Source organism: Mchenga conophoros, linkage group LG1 (assembly GCF_057382185.1).
Source record: "Mchenga conophoros isolate Kocher_MC1m ecotype Shallow Benthic linkage group LG1, M_conophoros_male_GT1.1, whole genome shotgun sequence".
Classification (NCBI taxonomy): Eukaryota; Metazoa; Chordata; class Actinopteri; order Cichliformes; family Cichlidae; genus Mchenga; species Mchenga conophoros.
The window spans coordinates 41,350,439-41,368,565 of NC_140526.1; the positions used below are offsets into that span (position 1 = coordinate 41,350,439).

General features: G+C 42.3%; 1 protein-coding gene across 5 annotated transcripts in view; it reads right to left on the bottom strand.

The window, feature by feature from the left end:
* Positions 1 to 18,127, bottom strand: part of arnt2 (aryl-hydrocarbon receptor nuclear translocator 2) — a 65,355-nt gene that overhangs the window by 33,902 nt on the left and 13,326 nt on the right. For all 5 annotated transcript variants that reach the window (XM_085278657.1, XM_085278640.1, XM_085278663.1 and 2 more), the window contains 5 exons: positions 16,444 to 16,657; positions 13,296 to 13,509; positions 9,004 to 9,106; positions 891 to 956; positions 386 to 471 (listed from right to left, as the gene is read on the bottom strand). In XM_085278657.1, coding sequence (XP_085134783.1) covers positions 386 to 471; positions 891 to 956; positions 9,004 to 9,106; positions 13,296 to 13,509; positions 16,444 to 16,657 — 683 coding nt within the window. The remainder of the gene's footprint in view (positions 1 to 385; positions 472 to 890; positions 957 to 9,003; positions 9,107 to 13,295; positions 13,510 to 16,443; positions 16,658 to 18,127) is intronic.

Below are 18,127 nucleotides of genomic sequence, written 5' to 3' on the forward strand. Positions count from 1 at the left end.
GGCTAAGGTAAAGTAGAGAAGCACTGCATAAGAACCTTTTACAGTGGGAGTGAGAAAGGGAGGCTGAGACACGCAAGCTTGTTCTCATTGTAAACACCCAACTGTCCGCTGGGAAACCCATCAGCCAAAAGACACAGTACAACACCACTCCAGCTGTCAAAGACTTGAGAAGATGTAATGTTTCCTTTGGACTGTATTTGAACATGAACTTGACAGGAAAAAAAGCCTTTTGTCACAAGACACCAAGAAACTGTTTGAACTCTGTAGATACAGAGATACAGCTAGACTGAAGTCTTGATCCAGAGCTCAGCAGAGGCCACCACCACATCTCACTTACAAGAACTCTCAGTAGAAGTGTGATATGTATGAGTGCGCTCTTGTTTACCTGCAGGGGGCCAGGCTTTGATGTAGCCAGTGCAATGCACCACAGAGTACTGAGCCTCTCCTTCTTTTGAGGGCCCGAGGCCATTCCTGACAAAGGAGGGAAAAACCAAAACATGTTAGCAACACAGACAGCGCTACATTGCAGTTTCATTTTTCCGTTGAAAGAAACAAGTTTTACACTTAAAAATGAATACAACATAATGATGAAATGAGAAGAGAATTTCTGATATAACTTTTTAGTTCCTTAAAAATGTACCCACAACTCGGAGTATCAGGTTGCTTTGGTGGAAATAAGATTACACTGTTGCATTTAAATCTTTAGTACAAGAAGAACTCGAAGGCTCTGACTGTTAAAATAAAAGCTCCTTTTTAGGAAAATATTTACTGTATAAAGGTTTAGTTGGTAACAGCTACAAAGCTTAGTGTCTATATTCCATTCAACCCCAGAAAAGTCAGGAGTTACGCCTGGATCACAACCATGGCTGCCATTAAAGCCTTAAACATACCTGTATCGCTTTCTCATGTTAGCCAGGCGGTTTAAGGAGATGTGATCCAGAGGAGCACTGCCACATCTACACACAAACACACAACACAGACAACAGTGTTACAGAACTGCAACAGAACAAAGTGTGCACATCTTGAACTACAGATGCCAAAATGAGACAGTTACAGAGTACTCACTACTCACAGAGCTGTCAGATAATTCATCCATTGAAACATTTGTATGCTGATCGTTGACTATTTAAAATATTAAGCATTTGTTTAAACTCAGAGAAACAGGCTGCTTCAAACGTAGCTCATTGTGGCGCCGATTCCCTGCGTAAGTACTTTTTTCTCCAACTGAGTGCAAACCCTTGGCACCAGATTTTGTGAACGCATGTTGTAAGATCACATATTGGAAGACAAAAGTCTTTTCAAGAGTCATCAGTCAAAATTCTGAAGTATTTATATTTCAATACTAAATCAATCTTCAAACCAAGGAAAATTCAATGAATTTAATTTAGTGTTGGAAACATTGGAAACTAATTTGCTGAACAGTATCAAAGGATTGTTGGAGCTGAGGTGTGGAACCAACAGAATACATCACAGTGTCATCAGCATAAAAATGGAAATTGATACTTGTTGATGGCCCAGAACTGATCCCTGGGGAACACCTGCAACCACACCAAGGAAGGTACTGCCTTCAGCCTTCACACATCACATTACCAGCACAATAAAGAAGAAGAAGAAGGACGAAAACAAAACAAAACAGTGCACGGTAAATGGACTGATTCTTATATAGGGAGTTTTTACTGTCCCTCAAAGCCCTGCATACCAGCGTCCCCAACCTTTTTTTGCGCCACGGACCGGTTTATGCCCGACAATATATTCACGGACCGGTACCGGTCCGAGGCCCGGGGGTTGGGGACCACTGCGGTATACAATATGCCTTCAGTCCAGTGGTTTTTATGCTCGCCACGTGGCTTGCGTCTCAAGATGATTTTCAAATCACATTCTGTGTCACGAGACAATCTTTGTGGTGCATCGGCCGGTCGTGCACATCTTAAATTTCATAACTTGGTGCTTTGTGCCGCGGCCGATGCAGCTGGGTTGAAGACACGAGCGTACTATCATGCCAGTTTTTACCGCCACTTTAATAGTAATCCTACACAGAAGCTACACTGACACACAAAAAGAGATGTTGCAAACTTGATTTTGTGAAAAGACCCACTTGGCTTTCAGCGTTAACTTTTTCGTATGGCACGATATTGTCTGATTGGCGACACCTATCGTTTAGGAGCGGCTTTATACAGTGCAGCTAATATAGTGCAGCGGATTGACTGCATCTGAGCGATGAAGGCACAGCAGAGAGCAAGAGTGAAGCGACCAATAGCAGCTTCAGTCACCTTTTTAGACTTATTCATACAAGCACTTTTTCCTATGCTTTCCTAAGGTGTTCTCTAATATCTACACACATTCATACTCCAATGTATCGGAGAGCATCTTGGGGTTAGTATATTGTCCAAGTTAGGGATCGAACCACCAGCGTCCAATCAGTAGACGACCTAATGGACATAATGAAGGTGACACTGCTACCATTTAATAACTAAATCGATATCTGCCTCAAAGGTGTTGCAAATGTGTAAGATATGATCCACAAGTGTAAACTAAGATTTGTGTGTATTTATTCAGCTTTGGATGGAAAATAGTTTGTTAAACAGTTTTACGTGTCGTCACATTGCTTCATATTTCTGTGTGGATTGAAGCACAACTTCATTAGCCTTTAAAAGTTACCTACAAATTATTGTACACGTTTGTAAAGTTCATGCTTTACATCATCTCACACACATTTGCAGCACTTCTGAGGCAAATTTCTCTCCATAGGTTAGTTCTGCAGATGAACGTTACATAAACGAGACTCAATCTAATAAAGGCTCCACAGAAATGTTAGCCTGGTGATCATGCTGCGTTCTCCTCTAGTGCTGTTTCTGCATGTGTCACAGAGGGGATGCATTTCAGTGTTTCCAGCATGCTGTTTGCATTATGAAGAGCCAGAATAGCAACAGGAAAAAAGTCGACAGATTTCTGAGAATATAACACACTGAGCTCCGTGCAACTCTCAGGCCTTTGTGACAGATCCAGACCAAACAAGCTAAGAGCACACTCTGGCAATAACAAAAACAGCATGTTAGGGGAAAAAATGGAAAAGGCGAGGCTTTTCTAAGCTCTCAAAGGAGTCAGTGCTGCTTTCATGTCATTTCTGCCAAAGGGTAATGAGGGCTGTGGGGCAAACCGAGTCACATCCTGACACAGAGAAAAAGACAAATTTAGAAACAAACTGGATTTGCAAAGGGTCTGAAGCGATGGCGTGGAGAGAATATACACAGAGGGAAATCCTAATGAGCTGTATACAGAACATCAGCCACCTGGTAAGAAAACTGTGAGACAACATTTCTAGTAATATTACTTAAGGATAAAAAGGCATATAGCCTGAGCATATGTGGTGTGAAAAAGGTCATTTAAAAATCAGGTATGAGCCATATATTGGATTTTTCTTTCGTGGCATTTAGAAGCCTGGTGAGTGCACTTTCACAGCTGACTAGGTACAAATCTAATGTTACAGAAGAATCAACAAGTCATCACTGTAAAATACCTTATCGACAAAATATACTCACACTTCGAAGACTTGATTTAAACCCACTGTATCCTAATCTTAGTAAAGTCAGGATATGTTAACAACGTGTCAAACTCAAGGCCTGCGGGCCACATCCGGCCCGGCGGACATTTATATCCGGCCCGCGAGATCATTTTATATAGATTTATTATTATTGTTATGCATGGCCTGGCGATATGAGGCGCTAATAACACACACACAGATCCCATAATGCAGCGCTGCAGCCTCCTTGCTGAACGCTAGGCTACCTGGGAACATTCCCGCGTCAATCAAGTCAAACTTCTGTTATTGTGAAGCTCGCCGCTCACAATGGTGGAGAGAAAAGATTCTGAAAGCAGAGCCTTTCAGCACCGGTGGGAGGCTGAATATATGTTTACAGACATGCTGGTAAACCCATGAGTCTTATTAGTGGAGCTAATGTGGCTGTAATGAAGGAATTTAATTTAAGACGGCACTGCGAGACAAAACGTCAGGATAAGCTGAAAAACCTAAATGCAGAAACTACAGGAAGTAGAACCTGACATTTCAGCAGACGTTTGTCACCAGAGCAAAACCACAAAGTGAAGCTGTTGTGAAAGCAAGTTTTATCGTAGCAGAGGAGCCAAATGAGCCCGGTACCGCTCTGAAGAGCTGCAGGATGAAGCTGTGCGACGTCTTCCGTCCAGACAAAAACGCAGATTTTAGCAAATGTGAGCCTGAGCAGAAACACGATTGCTGATCGGTTTGTGAGACGGCCACTGATTTAAGAACACAGTTGTGTGAAAGAAGCAAAAACGTTATTGCATACTCTCTTACTGTGGATGAAAGTACAGACATGATGGACACTGCACAGCTGGCCATCTTCATCCGTGGAGAGGAAATATTGGACATTAATCGATGCACGGGACAACGACAGGAAAAGACATTTTTTTTAAACGTATGTCAAGGTGAAACTGTCCTGGGACAAACTTGTTGGACTTACAACAGATGGAGCGCCGGTGCTGTGCGGTGAAAAAAAGCGGACTAGTCAGCAGGATGCGAGTAAAGATGCAGGAGAAATGTACGCTGAGTTAACAGCACATCACTGCATCACACACCAGGAAACGCTGTGTGGTAAAGTCCTAAAAATGGAGCATGTAATGATCACCGTGATGCGAACTGTAAACTTTATCTGAGCTAAAGGTTTAAATCACCGTCAGTTTGAGTCTTTTATGTGGGAAATGGATTCAGAGTTTGCCCACATTCCTTCATGCAGAGCTCCGCTGGCTGAGTTATGGGAAAGTTCTCAAAACAGTTTTTGAGCTCAGCAAGGAAACCTGTCGGTTCATGGACATGACGTGTATGATACGGTGAAGGCGTTTCACGTGAAGCTGTCACAAATGCACCAGTGCAACCTGCCGCACTTTCCCTGTTGCAGTAATGTTGAACCAAGAAGGCGCACTTTGCTGATAAGCTGAGCGCACTGAGTTCACGCGGCACTTTGGTGACTCTGAAGCACAAAAAGAGAACTTCAAGCTGCTTCGCAAACCAATAATAACCAAAGGAATAATATTCCCGTCTGTTTTTATTCATATTTATGTTTAAAAAAACATGTTTTACTGTGTTCAATAAATGTTTTTCTTGTTTGGCCCACGACCTAAAGTGTGCCTTGACTTTTGGCCCCTGTGCAGTTGAGTTTGATAACCCTGATGTAAACCATGTAAAGATATCAGGCCTTCAGGCCTTATTAGCGCATTGTCTGTGTTATTAGCAAATCCCTATATCAATGCCCCACAGTGAATCTCTACCTTATCGTGATAGAGCGGTTTTGTCTGTCCCAGGGATCCCAGGGGCTATGTTGTCATTCAAATTGATCCTGGGTGAGGGACCAGACAAAGAGGGATTCAGAAAAGCCCTATGAATGTAAAATCCAGGGAACAGTTCACCCATCGTGGGATAGGGTTACCAGGGTCCTGCCCTGGAGCTCGGCCTGGGGAGTTTGACCCGAAGGAGAGCACCTGGTGGCCATGCCTTAGCCTACGGGGCGCAGCCAGGCATACCCCGAAGAAGCGACATGAGCCCACCCTTCTGTAAGCCCACCACCTGCAAGAGGCACCGTAGGCAGATTAGCATTCAGCGGGAGACTGGGGACATTAAGTGGACCATGTTCAGCACATGAAACTGCTTCACTGAGCTGTGGCAGAAATGTGGCCGGTGCCTGTCGTCGTGGTAACCCTAAAACCAGATGGTGGACACTGGAGATGGAGGGAGCTATCATGCTGAAGGAGGAGTCTGAGGATTCTGTGGGTGGAGCCTGATCCATTGCTAGGAGCCATTCGGTCCTCATACAACCGTTGCAAGAGTTTGGACCACAGACAATAAATCAGACTCATTGCCAGTGGGTGTTGGACGGCCCTTTGTCACTGATTCTGTTCATAATTCTTATGGACAGAATTGCTGTCTATATTTGAAAATCACGCATCTTCTAGATGAGAAACACCATTTGCATGAAGTCTACCTGAGCAACTCCAAGTCCAATGCAATAAAATAAAACCATAAAATATCATTTGCTGGACTGTTCAATTGGAATTGCGTGAGATGCATGACAAAAGGTCAATAAATAAACCTCACAGGATCAAAGGTTTACACTGACAGGCACGACATGTGAACAGACTCCTGATTTTTAGTGGTAAGTATTCATCAAAAGGAGCAGTGGTGGTGCCATAGTTGAAGATGTTAAGGTTGTCAGTGGGAGTGAGCAGGATGGACAACATAACATTAGAGAGGGAAGGTTGGGATAGTTTGGACATATGCAGAAGAGAGATGGTGACTCTACTGGACAAAGGAGACTGAATATGAAGCTGCCAGGCAGGAAAAAAGGGGAAGACCATGGATGTACTGAAAGAGGACGGGTGGTGTGACAGAAGACGATGCTAAAGACAGGGTGAGGTTGTGGCAGATGATTAGCTGTAGTGACCCCTAAAGGGAGTCAGTGGGAGAAGCTGGAAAATTCTCCAACAATGTAAAATGTAACATTTTAAGTAAATGAGGCCATTACTGACTGTAGCTAGGCTGTTCCTACAGCTGTGACTTTGATTGTGAATTATCATTGTAGAGTCTTTACCTTTCAATACAAAGTACCTTGAGGCAACTCTTGTTGCGATTTGGTACTATGTAAATAAAACATAATTAAATCAACACATCATTCATTCATTATTCATTAATTTAAAAAAACAACAACATAAAAATAATTGATAATAAGCCATTCCTATTTGAAAAAAATACACATTTTTGAGGTTTGACCATTAACCCTTTAAGACCTACCATAGAACCAAGTCCGCTAGAGCTTATATTATATTTTTACATGCTGTAGTGCCATTTATGGGAGCATTTCAAGTTGCTATACATCAATACAACCACTACAGCCTAAATTTTAATAATATGTCTGCATTAAATGCATAGTAATTACATAAATTGCAAAAAAGTGCAATAAACTACAAAAAAATTGAAAATCGTTTTTGATTTTTTTAACATATATTTCTAGTTAGAGAAATTTAAGAGGTTTATCCCTCAAAACTGTAAATACAAAAAAGTTGCACAAAATAGTTTACAACAACAGGAAATTTATTTTGAGTGTCTTTATAGTTTTGTTTTTGAAATACACCAATTTTTATACACTGCAGGAAAAACGAAAATAAATATAATAGTGCAAATTTGCAAAAAAGCAGCATGTGCATCAAAATAAACTATTTCCAGCAGTGCAATATGAGTCCTCAGCATCCCAGAAACGACACAGAAAGTCATAAAGTCAAAGATAACTTTTAAAAACACCAGCATAAGCTCATGAGGCCTTGATGGTAAAAAAAACTACATTTCCGCGAAAATGACGTCACTTCCGGTTTCGGGCAGGACATGGCGGACATGCGATAGTTCGCGCTGATGGACGTAGGAAGTGTTACAAGCAGCTGATTGGATCGGCAAAGCGTGTTTCTGGAATATTATGTTTTTGTTGCTGCAAGTGCTTTTTATGCAATTTTTGCAAAGCTGTATGTGGAAGGAAACCGTGACCGAGGACAAGCTGATGGCATAAGATGTAAGTACAACTCCTCTGGTTTCATATGCAAAAAGAATTATTGTGCTAGCTTACGTGGTTGCGGTGCTACCGGGATTTAAAAATAGTTACACAAAACGGAGCGTGCCCGCTCCGACCGGCTCTAAAGGGTTAAAAGAAAATATCACTGTTTTATTCACATAGCTTTACATGGACTACACCTCCTATAAGGTGTCTCATAGGCACATTTAGACAAACTGTGCTGTCAGTAAACAGCTTACCAGTGGTAATAAAGCAGTGCTCTACTCTGCCCACATTGATGTAAAAGTCTCACAACAATGACAGATCCCCAACCATTTCTGTGACCGCTTAACTTCTTTCTGATGTGACGTTTATGGGATCTGCTCTGGAGCTAGATTTGCATCTTATATTTCTGGTATAAACACATCCATTAACTGTCCCGGTTTAAATTAGATGTCATTGTCAGTGTTACCTTTTTATAGCTCCTAACACAGTAGGGAGGCTGTTGTGGTTGCAGGATAAGTGACTGCACTCTGCACTTAACAGGCTGCTATTGCTATTGTGTGGACTAACGCTGCAGTGATTAGAGGGAGGCGTAGAGACACATCATTATAACCAGGCTTCCATTTCCTTTCGTCAGCAACCTCAACATCTCAATAGATATTACACTGAACGCAAGTCTCAATCTTGGTCTCACCACTGCCCTATAGGTCTGAGATGACCTATTTCTAAAGGGATCCAGGGGCAACGCAGCAAAGACTAAAACAACAAAGTAGAAAAAACAGAGACGCTCCCTTCCTGCTACAATACATCAAACGCTGCTAAGAATCACTTCATCTGTGCTCGCTTGCATTTCAACAGATTTCAGTCTGCTGACATGCAAGCTCAAGTTGAAAGCAATGAAAGAGCAGATTTGGCCTTACATCAGACTACCCTGCTTTCCCCAAACACTTTAACATTACCCAAATAAATGACTGATGCAGTGATCACTAAAAAGTAACCACTTGAAAAATTCCATGGATCACGTTTACATTATATATGTAAACAATCTGACAAGTAAAACTCATCTGGAATTAAACCCAGAGAAACTAGTAAAATCACACTAACGGCCAAGCTAAACATCCCACCATCTACTCCATAACCGTGCATATGAAGCTTAACCCGGTCGTTACTGTACTATCATTTTGAATGGTTGTCCGACTTTGTCTTATGTGCTGTAATATAAGTTCAATGCACTGCTCTATAGTGCAGTCATTTGTGGGCTGGGGCTCTGGAGGGCCACAAAGGTCGTAGCTGAAATTTAAGTATGTATATTTGGGTGGGCCCACTGGAAGTTTTGGTTTTTAGGTAGCCCACAGCAGTCTTGACTTTTGGGTGCTCGAAAGGCACAAAATCAAAATCCCCCCTCCCCAAAAAACAACTTGGTCACACACACCTCATTCGGCATATGAAGGAGCGTCGGGAGCCCATGCACATCCTCATGGAGGATTGTTGTCCTTCCTTCTTCACCGTTCCCGTCTTCAGGTCCAGAATTCGCCCTGTTGACACACAAACAACATCTTTAATAATAATATTACACATGTATAGTCTGCAACAACACTGCCACGGTCCTGGGTCTTTCGCCCAGTGTTCTGTGTTTTTTGCTCTTTTACGTTCGGTCCAGCACTGCTTTGTTTTTCATTTTGAAATCAGCTTTAAAGCAGTTTGAAGCATCTGGGTGCTAATCCTGAGTGCCACAGTGTTTCATGACAGAAAAACGCATCAAGTGGACATGTAGTTTTATGAGTGGCAGCAGGCGGGTCTGTCTCTATTGATTGTAAGTGATGGCTCGAACACAGTGAAGCTAAGGTGTACTTGTGTACTTTTGCTTTGACAGCAGCAGTGAGTACAGGCTCATCCTTTATCACATTCAAAAGAACGCGTTTACTGATTTCCTCTGTGGTAATGAACCAAACAAATGGCATTGGGTCAGTTTCTGGGGAGTAGATCCATGCAGGACCTTGAGATCAGAATCTATTCAGAGTAAAATGTTTGTTTGATCAACATCAATACTGCCATTTTAGCAATATCCAATCAGTCTGTTGTATCTAGAATGAGTGTTTCAATAAAGCTGCAGTAAAAAGCCTAATTAATCGTCCTGTGACTGACATCAAACCACTTGTGGGATCTAAGTGCACATTAAATCCCTCAACCAATTCTCTTCACTGGCACTGAGACGGGGATGAAAAGAGAGACATTCGAATTGAAGGCTTGAAGAGAAAGCTGATTACTGAGACGGCCAGAAAAAAGCAACTTCACCGACCTCTCAGAAATGCAGTTCATTACTTTTAGTATCCAGAAACCATGAAGCTGACTGGATATTCACACTGGGGGTGGGCGTTATATATTTAATATACTCAAGGAATCCTGAGTTTTCCCCACATATGACGGCTTTATCGTACCCATCAAGTATAAAGTGCTTAAGCGGAAAAAATTCACGTCGAGGTTTTCCCCCTCATGCTGTAAATGCATCATTAATTATGTTGGAATTTTTAAGATCACTCAAGCTGTTCAAGAGTTACGGTAGTTTAAAGAAACACTGGACAAAGCTCTCACAGTGGCAGGTTAGTGGCTTACACAAAGAAAAAGATGGTTTTTTTCACTATTGTTATAAACACAAAAGAGTGCCTTTTTATTTCGCTTTTAATTTTGTCTCATGACTTCTTGCTTGACGTACTTTTGATGATTTTTGTTTCTTAAAGGTGCTGACCACAGAAAGTCTGAGTGCAGCTGATGGTAAAAAAAACACACATTTCAATTCATTCAGATTTTTTTTTATTCAAAGTAGAAAAAAGTAATGAAGGGTCCATTTGAATGAGTACAGCTGTGCAACTTTAGGCAGTAAGTGGTTGAAGATAACAGTTTTTGGAGGTTATGTAAACATATTGTGATATTAGATTTTTTACACACAAACTTAATGATCCATACAGAGGAAAGAAGGTTAAGCACCATAGTAAACGTGGACCAACTCACTCGTCACAAAAGAACCCAACAACGTCTCGGTTAAGGACCAGAGATTCAGCTATCATAAGGTACAACACACCTTCAAACTGCTTTATACTCTAAGGTATTATATTAGACACACAAATAACCAGCTGATCCCCCGTGAGCAGCACCACATACAACAAACAGGACAAACTAAAAACTACAGGTGCAGCTGTAGTTCAGGAAGGAGTGCAGGAAGTTTGCTTCGATCCCTGGGCCAGATGTTACCGGGTGAGCAGCCGGGTACACCAAAGACCGTCACAGGGAGAGGCAGACCATCACTCACACCTACAGTCAGTCTAGAACCACCTAACCCATAGGTGTCAAACTCTGGCCCGCGGGCCAAATTTGGCCCGCAGCCTAATTACATTTGGCCCGCGAAGCCATACCAAATGACTATCAGAGCTGGCCTACTGGTATTATACAGCTAATATATATATTGTTTAGTATTAAGCTTTGCTTGTTCCATATTCAGTTTTTCAGCAAAACTTGTTTGAGTCCATAAGAAAAGATTCATTCTCATATCTGGAGGAAGATTTGTTTTCCAATAAATATTAACGTTAGCCCGCGACTTTGTTCCAGTTTTGAATTTTGGCCCACTGTGTGTTTGAGTTTGACACCCCTGCTCTAACCCTAACCCTCTGCCACACATGTTCGCCCCATGTCTGCAAACTCCACACACAAACGCCGCAGGAGCTTCTTCCTGTGTAGCAACAGTGCTACCCGTCGAACACCACGCTGCCACCAGCATTCTGATAATCATAATCAAAGACTGTACTCGTCTCTTAAATCCAAGCTGGGAGCTGTTTCCACAAGCCTGACAGCCGAAGGCTCTGCCTTCGATTTTACTTTTAAAAACTCTAGTAAGGAAAAACTTCCAGGATGTTATGGGTCAACTGAAGGATTTTCAGGGAGCTTTTAGAATAGTGAGATAAGGAATTACAACAGATGAGTCTAGAAGCAACAAATGCAAAAGTATTTGTTGTATTTCAGCATCACTCAGAGACAAATGTAAATGGCCTGTATTTATATAGCGCTTTACTAGTCCCTAAGGACCCCAAAGTGCTTTACACATCCAGTCATCCACACATCCACACACACATTCACACACTGGTGATGGCAGCTACATTGCAGCCACAGCCACCCTGGGGCGCACTGACAGAGGCGAGGCTGCCGGACACTGGCGCCACCGGGCCCTCTGACCACCACCAGTAGGCAACGGGTGAAGTGTCTCGCCCAAGGACACAACGACCGGGACGTATTGTATTGGTATGTTAGAAATACTGGCAGGTACTAGTTGAAGGACATATCCTCATTAAAAGTGACTGGGATGTGGTTCTGGGGACTTCCACAAAGTGTACTGGGCTAAACTAAATATGAATAGAAAAATAGCATTAATATTTTTGTGTGCCATAATAAAAAAAAGAAAGATGTGAACTGTACTACGACCTTCTCACCAAAAATAATCAACTTTCTGCAATGAGCTACAGACGTCAGCAACTCCTTTGGAGAGTTTTGGTTTACTGGGAGCTGACGGATATTGTTCAGTCCTTCCACATCAACAAACTGGAAAACCATGCAGCCACGCACACGATGAGGAGGAGAAGAAGAGGAGTGAATTAAACTCAACCCAGTGACTTCAAAGGCTGTGCGCGTGTGCTCATGTGCTTGTGTACGCGTGCATTCTGGTGTGTTTTCATCTGCCAGAGCTCGACACGGGGATTACTGGGTTACGTGGATTACACAGTACTGCTGGGTGTTCAGAGGCGCTCTGGAGTCCACGCACAGACCAACAGGCACGCTTTGTGGTGATCCAGACTACAGTCTGCAGAAGGAGGTTTAAGAAAACAATGCTGCCCTCAAGTGAGCAATCCAAGTATTGCAGAGGTTTTTAGAGTTCCAATGTTACTGTCAGTCTTTCAGCTTTAAATACATCATATGTATGCAGCTAGAATTATAATGTAACACCAAATATAAGAAAGATTAACAGCAGATTTAAACCAGACCTAAATCTTAATAATAGTTTCAGAGTTCCATTTCTAAATGCTAAATTAAAAGGCCTTTGATAAATATTCCACCCTAATCTTAAATGTTCTCCTCTTCTCCCCATTTTGATTCTTCCTCTGTGTCCAACGTTACAATAATGACACTCAGTTCTGCGAGGTGGAGAGGAGTGGTAGATTGAAGAAAGCTGCTCATCTTCCAAACAGCAAGAACCCACCTGTGATCTCCCTGCGTGACAGTGACTCCAAACTGTGGAGCTTCACAAATAAATAACCAAAACATAGCTGGCTGTAGGACGGTTTCAACTGGACCTGAAGCTTAAATGGTGGTACGAATCAAAAATGTCAGAACAGAATGAGAAGGAAACCCAAATGTTTGTGACTCAAGCCTTATGCCGCTGGGTTGAGATGATCAGCTGGCCAGATCAACCACTTCTGTCGTACTGTGTTATGATGAATCCAGTCTATGAAGTCTCATCAACAAATCTTTTCAGAATAAGAGCGAACCCTTCAGACCGTGATGAATATCAGAGTGTTACTTGTTCTAAAAGGTAAGCGTAGTGCAGCCTGACAGGTGGTGAGTGTGTGTAGCAGGTGGTTGTAAAGACGCTCTGCTGCTCAAATCATTTTACGAAACAACAATGATCAAAAGTACAACACGTCAAGCTGCAAGAATTATTTGTGACGATCCTTTCTCTACCTGTCATGGAGTTCTCTGAGGTGCTGAGCTGTTCCCTCAATTTGTCCACATCATCAGGGTGGACCTGCTCGTACAGAGTGCTGCCAAACCACTCAGACTGGGGATGGTTCAGCACTGGTGTCACCGAGTCCGATACATAGATGACCCGACCCGTCTCTGCAGCAACCACAAACAGGAAGCCATCCGCCGCCTCCAAGATCAGGTGCTTTAGTTCCTACAGGGAAAGAAAGGTTGGTTAACCAAGAAGCACAAACAAATAGACAAAGACAAATCAAGCTAATTTCAACCAAATACACAGTGAAAATGTGTTCAACTCAAATTAAGATGTAGTGAGTAAAAGTAAATGTTAATAAAGCATTTAAGTAGATATAAATGTTTATCAGAAGATGGAAACTCTTGATTAACTTAAAATAATTACAGCTCTGGTAATGTTGAAGAAATAGGTTTCCTGTTACTTTGAGCTATAGTCATTGAGATCTGGTAGCATGGCTCCGTGCTGCTGCTCCGTCTGCATATATGGCCGCAGGCAGGCAGAACAGCAGCAAGGGCATGACTGTCAATAGATGCAGTATTAAAGTCAGAAACAGCATGAAGCAGCTGCTCGTTTCCAGCTTGCACTTGGAATCTCTCACGCTTCTTGCGTTTCTTCTTCCTGATGTTGCCATCTCTTAATGTAGGTGTATTTTTCATTACAGCCATCTTCCTCTCACCTGGTTTGCCAGCACCAGTTTGTTTACCTGCATCTGGAAGTCCCACAGGATCTTAACTTCATCCTCAACCACCCTAAGGGGTGTGTCCCATTTTGACCTCAGGACTTCCAGGCCATACTCAGTGCAGATGTTTCATAACACTTGGTTATGGCGTTCTATGTATGCCCTGCCTGCTAGCATCTAGCACCCTGCTCTTATGTGCTGCAGGGATATCGAATGCAGCAATCTTGTTGATCATTTGGCTGAGGGGGGTTCAGGCCTATGCACACAGAGAGAGCATCTCCTTGGTAAATCCCACACTTCATGCTGACTTTTGGCTTAAAGTTGTCCTCTGGTGTTGTTGGCCACATTCCCACTGAATTTCTAATGAAGGCTCTTAGTGTCCTTTTGGTCTTGTATACTTTTAGGCATTCCAGGATCCATGCGTGAGGTACTGAGTCATTGCCTTTCTTGTAGTCAATTCAGGCAGCGCACAGGTTGGTTAGTCTAGTCTGAAACTCTTGAAAGTGATGGGGAATTCCGACAGCTCCATATTGTTCTCTCTCGTCTTCTCAACATGTTTGTGGTTTGCAAGATTTACGAATCTTGAAGCTGCTGCAAGGAGCTGTGACTGCAAGGCGGTTGGTGCCTCTTGTGATGGTAATTGCCATGAAGCTGTAGAGATGTCCTGTCAGCTTAAGCTTGGTTAAGCATCAGGTGGTTGCCTCCAGCCCTCACTGGAATCACCACCTCCAAATCTGTGGCCGTGGTCCTCAGCCAGAAAAGGGTGGAGTGCCCGCTCTGCATCAGTGTGCAGCTGCTACTTATCCACATCGAAATGAGTCAGTTGAGATAGTTCGGGCATCTGACAAGGATGCCTCCTGGGTGAGGTGTTGCAGGCATGTCCCAGGACCAGGACACATGCTGGAGTTCCCCTGGATAGACTGGATTAAGTGGCCAGGGAGGAGGAGGTGTGGGGTTCTCTGCTTTGGCTGGTAGCCTCCACGACTCAGCCGCAGATAAGGATGGTTGTTTATATCAGATTTACAGCATTTTTTGGGAATGGCATAATAATGCATTTGGGCTGATTTTAACTCCATTACAAAACACGTTAATTATTCTTTCTGAATCATATTTGTTTATATTAAGTGTTGTTAGTTCAAGGATGATAAAACATGGTGTGATTTTGTTGCATTTACTTTGTGTGTAAGCAAAATGAAAAACAGTAAGTAGCCACAAACTGTTTTTAATTTAGTAGAACTTGAGATGTTGGTCAGAACAACAAGTTGATCTTATTACTGTGTACTCAGAATGAGTACATTGCCCAACTTAGTTATCTTAAGTAACCTTTACTTAGTTTTTTTGAGGCAATGAGTTTGCATAATTGTTTTTTTTTTAGTTCTGGGAACGAATGAGATTTTACAGCGTGCAGATTTTTGGTCACAATGGTCACCAAGTGCAGTTTAAAGACCTCTTTTAACAAAAGTGGTCTTTGTTGCACACTAGAAGACAGACAGTATATTGTCAAAAGCATTTGCTTGTCTCCTTTAACATAGATATGAACTTGAGTGACAGCCCATTCTTAATCTTGTCCGTCCATCCTTTGCAGCTGAAACAGCTTTCCACAAGGTTTAAGTGCCTGTTTGTGGGAATTTTGGACCATTCTTCCAGGAGCACTTTGTGAGGTCAGACACTGACATTGGCCAGTCAAGTTCTTTCACACCAAACTCGCTCATCCACGTCTTTATGGATCTTGCTTTGTGCACAGGTGCACACTAATGTTGGAACAGCAAGGGGCCCAAACTGTTCCTACAACTTTGGGAGCATGAAATTGTCCAAAATGTCTTGTTATCCTGAAGCACTACGATTTCCATTCACTAGAACACAAAAACAGCCCCACACCATGATCCCCTCTCCACCAAACTTTACACAGTGTAGTCCGACAGTACTGTTCTCCCAGCAACTCGTCCATCTGATTGCCAGACGGGGAAGGATGATTCATCACTCCAGAGAATACGCATCACTGCTCTAGAGACAACTGGCAGCATGTTTTACTCTCCTGCATTCGACACTTTGCATTGCGCTCTGTGATGTAGTGCTTGCTTTCAGCTGCTTGGCCATGGAAACCCAATCTGCAAAGCTCACTCTTCTCCTCTACGCTAATCTGAAGACCACGTGAGGTTTGGAGGTCTGTAATGATTAACTGTGTAGAAAGTTGGGGACCTCTGTGCACCACCCACCTCAGCATCCACTGACCCCATTCTGTGATTTTATTTGGCCAACCTCATCCTTGCTGTTGTTCCCAGACATTCCCACTTCAACTAACAGTTGACTGTTGAATATTTTGTTGTGATGAAATTTCACAATAAAAAATATTTTTCTATGCCAGTTTCAGTTCCACTGCCATCCATCTTTTTGCTGTGAGCAGCTAGAGCTTTGCTCCTCTGACAGTGCAGTACCTGCTCCGTGAGAAAGGAAGGCTTATAGGCGCCATCGGTAGATGTGTTGCCCGTCCCTCTCATGGACTTCATATGGGAAACAGCCATGCGCAGGATGGTCAGCTTATCAGGTTTTCGAGCTAAAGCACTGCAGGTGGGGACCATGTCTGACAGCTCGGTGATGTATTGGGTCATTTTGTTGCGCCGGCGTCTCTCAATCTCACTGTGGTTCTCTCTACAACAGAGAGAAGATCAGTTAGGTGCTTGGAAGATGCAAGTTGAGAACCCCTTGCAGCCTTGGGATGTATCTTATCAGGATGTTTTGGAACTTTAGATGAATAACTGTACAATTTGATCTCAAAGATGCCCTTTGTTGTCAAATTATTATTCTTTATTTTAACAATTCAGTGTTTAAATATTCATCTAAGAAGAAAGCAGTGACAATAACACAGGGCACAAACAGTTAAGGACTTCAGTGGCTCCTCCAAGTATTGTTAAGTACTCTATTTGTAAAAAACACCTATTAGTCTTAATCCTGGACATAATCTCCTGCACTCTGACCATTATTATACAAACAGACACGAGTCTAGAACGGCCAGATTAGCTGGTCCCACTTTATTTGGGGAAGACACAAAAACAACCAATGAATCTTTAAGTTGTGTGTGCTCCATCGAGCAGGTTACGCTGCAGACTTTACAGATTTACCAGCAGAGAAAGGTTTTTAAAAAAATCCATCATATCGGTGTGGATATACATAAAAATCATGCTGGAGCCAAGTTGGCAGTTTTTATTGACACCTCACAGATTCTCATGAAACTCGCGATTCTCAGAAAATTTTGGGTAAAAATTGAAAAATAAATGGATAAAATAAAATACAAGACAATTGCACAATACCAAAATAAAACATACCAAGCCTGCATAAGCTCAGCACACAAGGGAAGCTCTCGGCTTGGCTTACATCTGTCCCACATGTTGGGAATCCAAGTATGGAAAAAACCATCCTGGAAATCTTGTTAGATGTAACAGCAAAGGTATAACCACAGAGTACAACTAAGGCTCTGTGGCTTCAGATAATAGTTATATTTTACATTTATGGTTTGGCTATACTCATGAAGAGCCAACAAAACACAGAGTGAAGCCAAATCTTAATGCAAGGCTGATAAAGTGCGCTTCTTGCTCGTTTCTGTTATGTAGCAGGAACGTCGACCATGCTGTGAAGCACCCTGTGAGAGGAGAGAAGACTTGCAGTATAAACCTCATGATTCTGGAATTTGCTTTTTATTACTTATGATTATTTTTGATTATTTTAACTTCGTATGAATTCATTACTGAGTTTACTTTTTCCCCAAATTCCAGTGTCTAACTTTACCTCCCTGTTTTTAGTTTGTTTGGTTCCCTTTTGTTTGTCTAACAAAGACCTTCGTGTTCTACACGCCGCTGAACAATCCCAAAGCCCTGCCACAGGATATAAGGCTAAAAAAGTGACTTCAGTGTTGCCATCTTGGATGTGGTGCTCCGATTACCTCGCAGTAGCAGAAGGTGTTTAACTGCTGGAATATGACCTGGTTTTAAAAAAACAAAACCTACAAACTGAGTGGGAATTATTGACTCTTTTAAAACTGTTGAAAAAATGTCTGTGCTCACCTCTCTCGTACTAAAATTGGGTGCTTTTAACAAACTCAATGCTTCCACTTTTATTTTTAGC